The 12,733-nt window shown below is 42.3% G+C and overlaps 1 protein-coding gene across 1 annotated transcript in view; it reads left to right on the forward strand.

The window, feature by feature from the left end:
- The window catches only part of CFAP58 (cilia and flagella associated protein 58), a 68,950-nt gene that overhangs the window by 5,543 nt on the left and 50,674 nt on the right, over positions 1-12,733 (forward strand). The window contains exons 3-5 of the mRNA XM_081954192.1: positions 6,300-6,448; positions 7,724-7,880; positions 10,277-10,471. Coding sequence (XP_081810318.1) covers positions 6,300-6,448; positions 7,724-7,880; positions 10,277-10,471 — 501 coding nt within the window. The remainder of the gene's footprint in view (positions 1-6,299; positions 6,449-7,723; positions 7,881-10,276; positions 10,472-12,733) is intronic.

Raw genomic sequence — 12,733 nt, forward strand, 5'->3', positions numbered from 1 at the left:
TTTTCCACATTAGCTGTAACTTGAATATATTTCCTCTGATTTATCATTCCCTGTTATTTTGATCTTCATAGGTTTATTATTCCAATTTGATATGGGGAAAAATTGCCTTGAAAGAACTTACCGTATTTTTTGGAGTGTAAGACACATCGGAATATAAGATGCGCCCAGATTTTGAAGAGGCAAATTCAAAAAAAGTTTTTGCACTCTCCACATCTCCCAAAAACAGTCCGTTTTTTGCAAAAATGGGCCAGTTTTTTGTCTTAAAAAGGGCATGCATAGCCTTTAGGAGGCTTATAGAGTGTTCCTAGGGACTGGGGGGGGGGGGGAATTGAGCAAAAAATGGACCATTCCCAGCCTCCAGGAGCAGTCTATAAGCCTCCTAAAGGCTCTGCATGGCTATTTTGGTGAAGGAGCGGGTTTTCGGGATGCCAAAAATGCTGTGTTCAGTATATAAGATGCACCCAGATTTTCAGCCTCTTTTTTGAGGGAGAAAGGTGCATCTTATACTCTGAAAAATGCGGTAGTTTTAAATCCCATTTCCTGAATTTGGCTTTAAGTCAGAATCAAAATGATCTTCTAGGTAAGTTATCCGATGCCTGTGTGATTATAGATTTGTTCAGTGACCACTTGTTGAAAAACTTATTTATTAATCTACTAAACAAACAAAGTTATAATGGTATTGAACAAAGAGAGATGTATGTTCTGTAATAGTTCTGACCATCTCAGCTTTTCATGGTCATGTAATTGCCCTTTGTGACTTTCTCTGCTGGCTTCCAACAAAAAAAGTCAATGGGGAAGCTGGCAAGAGGTCACAAAGGGCAATGACATGGCTATGGGACATTGCATATGGGATTTGGCTGATAAAGGCAACTGGGAATGTCACAATTAGTGATGGAATTGTTGGTCCCAGATACCATCATTAACCAAGGGCTACTAATAATGCTGTAATAATTCTTCCAAATATTTGGCCTGGGTACTGGATGAACCTACCTGTAACAGTTTAAAATTGATTGATTGTGAGTTGCCTTAGTCATGCCATACTGTCTGTCTGTCTGTCTCATTCTTTTGATCAATATTTTTAAACTGAATCCTATATTAGTTGACCAGAGTTGTAACTGTAACCTAAACACATTGACTAAACAACCAACAAACAATGTTCAGAAGCAGGAAATACAAAAGTGCACATGAGAATAAGCAGATAGGGAGTCACTCGTGCCTTAATAATAATAATAATAATAATAATAATAATAATAATAATAATAATAATAATAATAATAATAATAATAATAATTTATTTGATTAGCCGCAACCCTCTCCCGAAGGACTCGGGGCGGCGTACAATCAAACAGATAAAAAATACACATAAGACAAACATATATACAAAAGAACAGAGACATATACATATGTGCATGGAGGAGGATGGACTTAAGTGAAAGACAGTTAAAAATACAAATTAAAATCCCCTAATAAAATTACCAAATTAAAAAACCCATCAGGAGCGTTACTAAGTTATGGTCGAGCCAGGCCAGCTATTTGGAAAAGGTGGGTCTTGAGCTTGACACGGAAGGAGCGGAGGTCAGTAGTAGTCCTAATATCCGGGGGGAGGTCATTCCACAGGGCTGGGCCCGCCACAGAGAAGGCTCTGCTCCTAGGTGCCGCCCCATGGCACTGTCTGGTAGACGGCACCTGGAGAAGTCCCTCTCTGTGCGAGCGGATGGGTCGTAGGGATGTATGGGGCAGAATACGATCCCGCAGGTAACTAGGTCCTGAGCCATGGAGCGCTTTAAAGATCGTAATCAAAACCCTGAAACGCACTCGATAGACCACAGGAAGCCAGTGCAGCTCGCGCAGGAGAGGTGTCACATGGGAGTACTTGGTACTCCCCATAATCACCCGCGCGGCCGCATTCTGGACCAACTGCAGTCTCCGAGTGCATTTCAGGGGGAGCCCCATGTAGAGAGCGTTACAGTAGTCCAGGCGAGACGTCACCAGCGCATGGGTGACTGTGCGTAAGGCGTCCCGGTCCAATAGGGGGCGCAATTGGCACACCAGGCGAACCTGGTGGAACGCCCCCCTGGCCACGGCTGTCACATGTTCATCCATGGACAGCCTGGCATCCAGGAGGACGCCCAAATTGCGCGCCCGCTCCACGGGGGCAAGTTGAATGCCCCCAATGGCCACAGCCACTCCGTCTTGGAAGGGTTGAGCCTGAGTCGGTTGTCATCATCCAGACCCATACGGCTTCCACACACCGGGACATCACTTCGATGGCCTCGTTGGGGTGGTTCGGGGTGGAAATGTACAGCTGAGTATCATCAGCGTACAGATGATATCCCACCCCGAAACCACGGATGATCTCACCCAGCGGCTTCATGTATGTGTTGAACAGGAGCGGCGAGAGGACCGACCCCTGTGGCACCCCACAAGTAAGGGGGCTTAGGGTCGACCTCTGCCCCCCTGCCAACACACGTTGTGTCCGGCCGGAGAGGTAGGAGCCGAACCACCGCAAAACGGTGCCCCAGACCCCCAACCCCTCCAGTCGGTGCAACAGGATACCATGTTCGATGGTATCAAAAGCCGCCGAGAGGTCTAATAGGACCAGGATAGAGGAGCAACCCCTATCTCTGGCCCTCCAGAGATCGTCTACCAACGCGACCAAGGCCGTCTCAGTGCTGTGCCCAGGGCGAAAGCCGGACTGGCGCGGGTCTAGATAATCATTCTCCTCCAGATGTCGTGGGAACTGAGAAGCCACCACACTCTCTACAACCTTCGCCAAAAAGGGAAGGTTGGAGACAGGACGATAATTGGCCAGCTCCGTAGGGTCTAGGGAAGGCTTCTTGAGCAAGGGTCTCACCACCGCCTCTTTCAAGGCGGCCGGGAGAGACCCCTCACCCAACGAAGCGTTCACTAGGCCCAGGAGCCAGTCGCGTGTAACCTCCCAGGAAGCCAGTACAAGCCAGGAGGGACACGGGTCCAGCAAACATGTGGTAGGTCGCAGTCGTCCACGCAATCTGTCCAAATCCTCGATGGCAACCAAGTCAAACTCCTCCCAAAAAGGTTTCTCAAGACTCGCCACTGGCGTCTCGACTGGGCCACTGAAGGGGACCCAATCCTTCCGGATTTGAGCGACTTTATCCAGCAGATATTTCCCAAACTCCTCTGCTCTACCCTGTAGAGGGGCCTCCCGCGGCCTCTGAAACAGAAGGGAGCGGGACACCCGAAACAGGGCGGCAGGGCGGTTCTCTGCGGATGCAATGAGAGCGGCACAATATCGACGTTTGGCCGTTCTCAATGCCACTAGGTACGTCCTTAAATGGGCTCGTACCTGTGCTCGGTCCAATTCGGATCGGGAGGATCTCCAACGACTCTCTAGGCATCTCTTGCGGCGCTTCATCACCCTTAGCTCCTCGGTGAACCAAGGAGCCAGGGTGGATCGTTGCCGCCGGAGAGGCCGCAAAGGCGCCACCCGGTTCAAGGCCCCGGTAGTCGCATTATTCCACGCGGCCACCAGGTCCTCTACCCGAGGGCGGGTCAGGGCTGCAGGAGGTGGCCCAAGCTCCGTCTGGAACCTGTCTGGTTCCATCAAGCGCCTGGGGCGGAACCATCTAGTGTTTTCCGGTTCCGCCTCCCCGCAGCGAGGGGTAGCACCAGGGAAGTCAAGTCGGAGGAGTGAGTGATCTGACCATGATAGAGGAGTGATGGTTAAATTCACTCCTCCCAGATCACTCAACCACTGGCGAGAGACAAAAACGAGGTCCAAGGTGTGACCTCCCTCGTGTGTCGGGCCCTGAATCATTTGAGTCAGGTCCATGGCTGTCATGGAAGCCATGAACTCCCGAACCCCCTCTGATGCTTCTCCCACTGACGGCAGGTTAAAATCCCCCATTACTAAAAGTTTGGGGGTCTCAACCGCCACCGATGAGATTAGCTCGAGGAGCTCAGGCAGGGTTGCTGATGTATGGCGGGGAGCCAGGTATACTATCAGCAGGCCCAACTGCCTCCCAGGGCCCCATTTCACAACAAGGGATTCACATCCGGACGTCTGTGGCACAGTGGACTCCCTCGGCTCTAAGTCCTCCCGGATAATCACTGCTACCCCACCGCCCCTTCCCCGGGCCCGGGGCTGGTGAAATGCTTGGTAACCTGGTGGGCACATTTCCACGAGGGGTAACCCTCCCTCGTGGCCCAACCAGGTTTCCGTTATTCCCGCGAGGTCCGGCTCCCCCTCCAAAATTAGATCATGAATGAGGGGGGCCTTATTGATAACGGACCTCGCATTGCATAACAGCAGCCTCAGGCCCTGGGCCTGCAAATCCTGACCACCTAGAACGCGGGGGTTGGTACAAGCGACCGGGTGTAACCAGCACCCACGGTCTCCCAACCGACTGCGGGTTGTTAATCTGTCCTCGTATCTGCCCCTCCCTACGACCGTTGGAATCAAGGAGCCCTGTATAGGAATGGTATCCTCTCCCCCCTCCTCCTCTCTGCTCCTTCTGCTCAAGACCCCACCTGGTGACCTGGCTTCGTCATCGCTCCTGATCTGACCCACCCACCCCCCAACCCCTGAACCCCTAAAAGAATTTAAAAAACATTTGACTAAAAACCCCCTAAGTCTCTGCTTCCTCCACCTCTCGGGATTAATGAATCCGTCATCAAGGTGGGCCCTTGAAAGGGCGGAGGGCCACACCTGCGAGAGGGGGTGTTTGGATTATAGCAGTGGACTTTGTGGATTATAGTTCCACAGAAGGCTACTCTTAAAAAGTATACAGAAGTTTCAGCTGGTACAAAATATGACTGCATGGGCAATCTTGGGCATCTAAAGATGGCAAATGTAATACCTTTACTGCATGAGCTGGATTGGGTGCCAGCTTGCTTCTGGATCTAATTCAAATTGTTGATTATGATCTTTAAAGCCTTACATGGAATGGGCCAGGTTACCCACAGAGCCATCTTCCTCCCATTACATCAGCCCGTCCCACCGGATCATGGCTTTTTTGGCCTTACTTGGGGTTCATAGAAAAGCATATGGCCATGGGACTAGTTAGCATTGTAAAAGCCCCCTGCCTTTTAATTAACTTTTAATATTAATTTTAAATCTACACTTGCCTTTTTAAATTGTAAATTTCATATGCAGGTGTATTTTTTTTTATTTTTTACTTGTAAACCACCTAGAGTTGCCCTATGGGGGAGATAGGTGGTTTTAAAAATTTGATAAATAAAATAAAAATACAAGTAAAATACATATCAATTCAAAGAATCCACTATGATACTGAGTTAAAGATGATGAAGAATGGATACTTCAAATAAGGATTTTGCATTAAAAAACACTAATGTGAAGATTTAGGGAGTTCTGCTAGTTCACTATTTATTTCATTTGTGAAACATCCTGAAGATAGTGTAAACACAGTGGGATCCCCCCCCCCAACCCTTCATCCTCAGTATTTCCAGATTCCAAGCAAGTTTGGTGTAGCGTTGAATTGTCAGGAGTTCCTTTGATCTGTTTTTCATTTGCCCAAATTAGACAGCAACTGATTAGTAAAAACATTCATATATTCAACCACAATCAGTCATTCACTACCTCTTATCACTTCCTGAGGACGTTCAATGAATAAACCTAAGAAAAAATTAGACTTTATTTCACCATAGAATCATTAAAACAGATGTTGTGAGCTGTTTTACTCTTTTATCTGGTCATCAAGTCTCCTTATTTTTCTTTATAATGTTATTCTCAAACTGCTTTCCCTCAAGGTGGATAGTGAAACAGAGCTGTGAGGCATAGCAGGCAATGTAGCATAAGACCATAAATACAGGATGACCTTGTTTTCATCTGTCTCTTAAACAGACCAAAAAACAACTGAATTAAAAAACAAGAAGAATAAACATCCATTCCTGGTGGTACTGAGTTGATGAGGAAGCAACACAGTGGTATATTTAGTAGTATATTGCTTCTGTGTTGTTGTTTGCATCCTTTGTTGCATCCTCAACTCTCTATGTAATTGCTGAGAGATATTAAAATCTTTCCTAATGTAGTTCAGAGTTTTTATATGTTTGGCTACTGCATACTCCTAAAAGCTCTGTTCCAATGAATTTTAGGTAAAACTCATAGTCTGACATAAATAAATTAAAAATAAAAAAAGTTACCAAATTTCCCAGTATGGAATGTTGAATAGCATTACAGCTACTATAGCTATTAAGGAAATCTAAATATGAAATTATTTAAAGTGGAAATTAAAGAACGGTTGTGATTCTCAAGTTAAATACCGTATGATGTGTAACTGTTATTGTCTCCCCAACAATAGGAGATCGAAAAGGCTTGGAAAATGGTGGATGCAGCATATGAGAAAGAACAGAAAGCAAAAGAAACCATCATGTCTCTTAAGGAGGAAATTATGAACTTAACTAAATTAGTAGAACAAGGATCTGGATTGTCATTGGGTCAAGAGCACAAGTAAGTTGGGCCTATGAGAGATTAGAAAATATTGTTATCCATGATTATTTCTTATAGAGGCTATATGTATTAATTTATGCATAATGTTATGTAAATACTGCCCTTGTTTTAGATTTATGTATTTAAAACTTTACATTTTACATCCTTAGAATGGATAATGGTTTGCAAGTTAAACCTGTTTGTAAACTATGCTGTTTGAGACCATAAATAGGGAGTGAAATAATTAAATAGACAATAATCAATTTTTTCCTCTATAAAGAGAAGTGGTGCATTACTGAGACTATACCCTACCCTGACAATAGAATTCAAATCATAGCAATTGTGATAAACCTCCTGTGTACATAAAATCAAGCTGCTCATAGCAAAACACCAGCTATTCTTGTTTACTAACCCTGTGGTATTGTTCTGCCACAACAGAGTGCAACACAAAAACCAACACAAATCTGTTCTGACTGTGGATAAATTCTTCACTGCCTCCTTTTTTTAATGGTCAGATTCATTCTGAGATTTTCTCCATTTCTGCTCAAATGAGCACTTCTCTTGCTTCATTGGCCCTACTTCCCCATGAAACCAAGGGGCTCAACATTACACTGTGTAAAGAAAGAGGGTAAACTGATCTAATTATTATCATGTTCCATAAACAGGCCAGGTTTTCAACAGTAGTGCCGAAAGAGGATGTAGGAAAAATTCCAGGTGCATTGAAGAAACCATTGTACAATATGGATATTTTTTAGTAACTGTGTCACATATGTAATTTTGTAAGGATACCGCTGGCGGGCCTCCCATGGAACAGCCGAATAAGAGAATTCACACAGTGTTCTCGGGATGGAAGCGCACAGATCTATCTCTGCATGTCCCTTTTATTGGTTTCAATGGGGTGGTGGTGGATACAAATTCATAAGCAAGAGAACTACGTAAGAAAAGATACAATTTCATGTATGGAAAACTTCACATGTACATATATCATTGGTTAGACAGTCAGAGATATCACAGTGAGGGATGGAATGTTTATCTATGAGCCCCTTTTTATTGCGGCCATAAATGAAATGTTATCTTCGGGAGATTCCTTAGTGCCCTTGTATATCTCAGCCGAAGTGTGAGACTTTGAGGCACCAAATAAATCAGAAAGTCCAACATAAATCAGAAGATCACAACTTAATTTAATTAACAATTGGAGTGGGGGTTAATCAAAGTAGAGTAATATGCCAGCAAATTTTGCTAACAAATTATTTTCTAAGAAACTTCAACTCAGAAAAGAGATTTGTTTTCTTTCAGCTTGCGAGAGTTGTTAAAATTTAAAGAAGAAGTAACAAAAGAGAGAGACCAGCTTTTGGCAGAAGTTGTAAAGTTACGTGACAGTGTAGCGAATATGTCAGATCAACAGCAAGAGGCAGAAAAGACAAAACTTGAAGCAGAATCTACTATTGCTCAGGTCTGTGTAATTGTGTTAAAGTCATTGTTGCTTTGACTAGATTGCTAGTCTTTTTATGAGCTAATTTTACTTTATTAGCTCGTAACTGTTATTTCATTTCCCTTACTTCTTTTTCTGGCAGTTCTATGGGAGGATGTCAAGAATAGGGCAATGCCCTGTTTCTCTGAACAATTTGTTTTCTGTAAGGCACTTCTTTTTTCTTGGCCAGATTTGCAGTAATCTGAGAATTTTTAAAAATTATATTTCAAATCTCATATTTCAAATCTTAACAAGTTGCAAAATTTTCTAGTATGGAATGCTGAATAATATATGCTACTGTAACTATTATGGAAATCTAAATATTAAATTATTTAAGAAGGAAGTAGCTCCAGTTCTTTAGATTTCCATCCTATAACTATGATCTTGATAATAATTTGTTTTGCTTTCCTTCTAATTATTATTATCCAATCAGAGATTTCTGGCTGAGATGTAGGGTAATTTGAATTGTGTTTTCGTAATGCACACAATTTTTCTCATAATTCTCATACTTTTCAATTTTTCTTTAGTCATTATCATTGATTTTTTTAACTTCATCATGAAGTTTAATGCTCAGATCTGGTAGGCGGGAGGTATTGTCACGTTTATAAAATCAGCAAAATTCTCCACAAACACAATATATCAAGACAGCCTTCAACACTGAACAAAAAATACCCAACATCATAAGACACCCCAAAGACAAAATCCAGCTAGAAAACCAAGGAGTCTATGAAATACATTGCAAAATCTGCCCTCAACATATATAGGACAAACAAACAGGAGAATAAATGCACGCATCGCAGAACACAAGAACACAGTAAGAAAAAAAGAAAAAACTTCCTCCCTTTTCCAGCACCTTAAAGCTACAGGACATGAAATTAATTTTGAAGGAACCAGGTTAATCTCCAAAACAGAACACTTCAACAAGAGAATAATTATGGAAGCTATCGAAATAGAGAAACACCCCCACAACATGAATAAACGTGATGATACCTCCCACCTACCAGACATCTGTAAACCAGCCCTAGTCAACAAACGAGCCCCACCCACCACTCAGGCCATTACAACACGAAACAACAATAGACACACAGCCAGCACCAATCAGCACCAATCTACCAATCATGATACAACCACACAACCAATCATTCCACTTACTGAAACAAAGCCAGCACTCCACATCCCCCCCCACCAAGATTTATAGAAAGACGGCAGTTCCAATCACACTTCCGATCAAGCCCAAAACCCAGCCTGAAGATGGCGAGTGAGACCGCTGAAATCTTACATGGGAATATATATATTTCTGTCCTTCGGCTCATTACAGAGGACCATTACAGAGGACCATTGGCTAAGATATCTGCCTAATATGTATGCAGCCCAGGTTCAAATACCAGTAAGGGTATGGCTAGCTGATGAGAGCTAAATAGCTTGAAATAGATCTATACTAGTCTCCCTTTATTTATTTATCAGCACAAATACAACACACACACACACACATACACATATATAATATATATAAAATTTTCTATGATTTCCTTTATTATTTTATTTTTAATTCCTATTAGTTTTTTATCATTGTGGTTGTATCTTTTAATAACATTAATATTTAAAAAAGAGAAATGTTTGATTCTGCTTTCTCAATCCCAGAATCTTACTCTATTTTAATTATTTCACTTTTCCTTTAAATTTCTGTCAAATCAATTGGACAAAATTATTTTTGACATATTCTAGTCATGTATTCTTCGCTTTTTTATCTGGTATTTAATCTTTGCCACCATTTTTTCATGTTAACTTCACTTCTTTAATGCTGTTTTGCAAATATTGCTTTGCAATTTCTGCCATTACCTTGTCCATTTCTAATCTACCTTCATACAGTATTAAAACTCTAATTTCTGTAACCTTTAACTGGGTGAAACAAGTGCATCACAGTGCAACAAACTTTGAATCAAGGTATCTCAAAGGGGTTAATTTATAGAATGTGTCTAACATCTGTGACCCGTAACTAGCATGGGACTGAAAATTGGCAAATTTTATAAAACATTTTATGACATAAAATTATCAGAAAACAGTTTATGACGTAATACAAAATGTGATAAAACATGTTGATGTTTGTCTATACAGTTTGAAACAGATATATCTCTGAATGTATCTCAACATTTCCAGTGAAGGCAGGACATTAGAAGTTTGTCATTGTTGAAGGCATTGAAAAATCTTGTAAGGAAATATTTCTGAAAGGAATTGACCAGTGAATCACAATTTGTCTAGTTACATTATACAATTCCAAACATATTCTTTTAAAAAATAATGAGTCTAGTTAAGATATTTCAACAGGTTAATGTAGCATTGATTTTTTCTTAGAATTTTTGTGCTTGGTGCTGTTATAGCTCCATCAGGAAATCCAGATGCGTCAAAATGAGGCTTCACGGGAGACGCGAAAGAAAGAAAAAATGGAAAGAGAACTGAAACAACTTCAAAATGAATTAGAGTTCAAAGTGGCTGATATAAAGACAATGCAGCAGGGTTTAAATAAAAGCAAGGAAGAACTCCTGAAATGTGAACAGCAACTGAAGGAACAAAAGGTATTTTTGAAGATTCTCATTAGCACACATTTTAAGTTCTTATACCAAGACCACATTTAAAACATAATAGGAGTTACTGACTTCAGAAGATAATAAATTAAATCATGGATAAAAATATTCCAGAAATTTCAGCATTTCTATATGTGTTCACCCAGGCTGGCTTTAGGATATGGTAGTGGTGGAAAAAAAACAGTTGAAATGCTGCTCCCCCTTGTAAGCAGGTAATACTGTAAGATCTCAAGATGTTTTTTAAAAAAATAAAATATAATTTCCTAGTGTTTTTCTGTCCTAGACTTAAAAGTATCATCTGAAATTTGTTGATTTTTTCCCCCAGGCCATTTCCCCTGATGCTGCAGAAACCTTATAGGAGCATTTTTAGCCAGCAGAAAAAGAACTTATGTAATTGTAACATATTTCTTTTTGAAGGAACTTTATTTTGGAAATTTCATGAGTCATGCAGGTGACAAAGAAAATTATTAATTCAGTGGAATTGTTCCAGTGGAACAAAACAGTCTATTTTCAAGAAAGGGAATCTGACTCATAGGAGAATGTTGTGCCTTATAACATTAACTAGCTGAATACCAGTGCTCTGCTACGAAACTATGTGATCGGGCTTGATAAATTAACACTTACAGCTTGAAAATTAATGAGTAGTTACCATCAGCATCTCCTCAATACAATACAATACAATAGTAGAGTTGAAAGGGACCTTGGAGGTCTTCTAGTCCAACCCCCTGCCTAGCCGGGAACCCTATACCGTTTCAGACAGATGGCTATCCAACATCTTCTTAAAGACTTCCAGTGTTGGGGTATTCACAACTTCTGGAGGCAAGCTGTTCCACTGATTAATTGTTCTAACTGTCAGGAAATTTCCTCTCCCCTTCCCTCCGTCAGGCTTTCCCCACAGAAGCCTCTCCTATCCTATCCCCTTCTCTTCCTCAGCCTTGCCCCACAGAAACTTCTCCTATCCTATCCCCTTCTCTCTCTTAGACTTGCCCCACAAACCCTCCCCTATCCTATCCCCTTCTCTCCCTCAGCCTTGCCGGACAGAAACTTCTATCTTATCACTTTCTCTTCCTCAGGCTTGCCCCACAAATCCTCCTCTATCCTATCCCCTTCTCTCTCACAGGCTTGCCCCACAGAATCCTCCCCTACCCTATCCCCTTCTCTCCCTCAGGCATGCCCCACAGAATCCTCCCCTATACTATCCCCTTCTCTCCCTCAGCCTTGCCCGACAGAAACTTCTCCTATCTTCTCACCTTCTCTCCCTCAGACTTGCCCCATAGAATCCTCCCCTATCCTATCCCCTTCTCTGCCTCAGGCTTGCCCCACAGAAGCCCCACCTATCCTATCCCCTTCTCTCCCTCAGGCTTGCCCCATAGAAGCCTCTCCTATCCCCTTCTCTTCCTCAGGCTTGCCCCACAGAAGCCCCACCTATTATATCCTCTTCTCTCCCACAGGTTTACCCCACAGAAGCCCCACCTATCTTATCACCTTCTCTCTCTCTCAGGTTTGCCCTACAGAAGCCCCACCTATCTTATTGTCTCTTCTGTTTGCCCCACAGAAGCCCCACCTATCTTATCACCTTCTCTCTCTCTCAGGTTTGCCCCACAGAAGCCCCACCTATCTTATTACCTTCTCTCCCTCAGGCTCCTCTCCAAACTCCCAGCCAGCAGGCTGGATGAGTCATGCGCTGGCCATGCCCACCTCCAAGTTTTCAGGTTAGGAGGGGGAGTAGAATGTCTAACTGCTTAGCATCAGAGCATGTTAATAATAATATATGAAATACTAATGCTCTGATGGTCATTTCGAAAAATCCTTTGTTACCAAGCACCTAGAAGCCAAGAGGAACATATGTGCCAAATTTCATGTTTGTAGACTTTATGGTTCTGGAGATTTCGTGATTCCTGCATGAGTGTTTTTGCATTTATATATATAGATGCAAGGATCTATTTAAAAATTCTGGGTGATATCAGTAAGTCAGTTTTGATACTGTTGTTTTCAGGGATCAAATGACAATACAGTCAGTCCTCGACTTAATAACCATTCATTTAATGATGTTTAGGAGTTATGATGATGCTGAAAAAACAGATTTATAAAGTGCCCTCAAAATTATGGCTCCCCTGGTCACATGATCATCATTTAGCGCAGTGGTAGTCAACCTTTTTCTACCTACCGCCCACTAATGGATCTTTCTTGATGGAAAAATTTCCTTACCGCCCACCAGTTTTGTCCTTCGACTTCTCCTCCTCCTCCTTTCCC

The sequence above is a fragment of the Natrix helvetica genome (assembly GCF_964273705.1).
Source record: "Natrix helvetica genome assembly, chromosome: 5".
In the NCBI taxonomy this organism is placed as follows: domain Eukaryota; kingdom Metazoa; phylum Chordata; class Lepidosauria; order Squamata; family Natricidae; genus Natrix; species Natrix helvetica.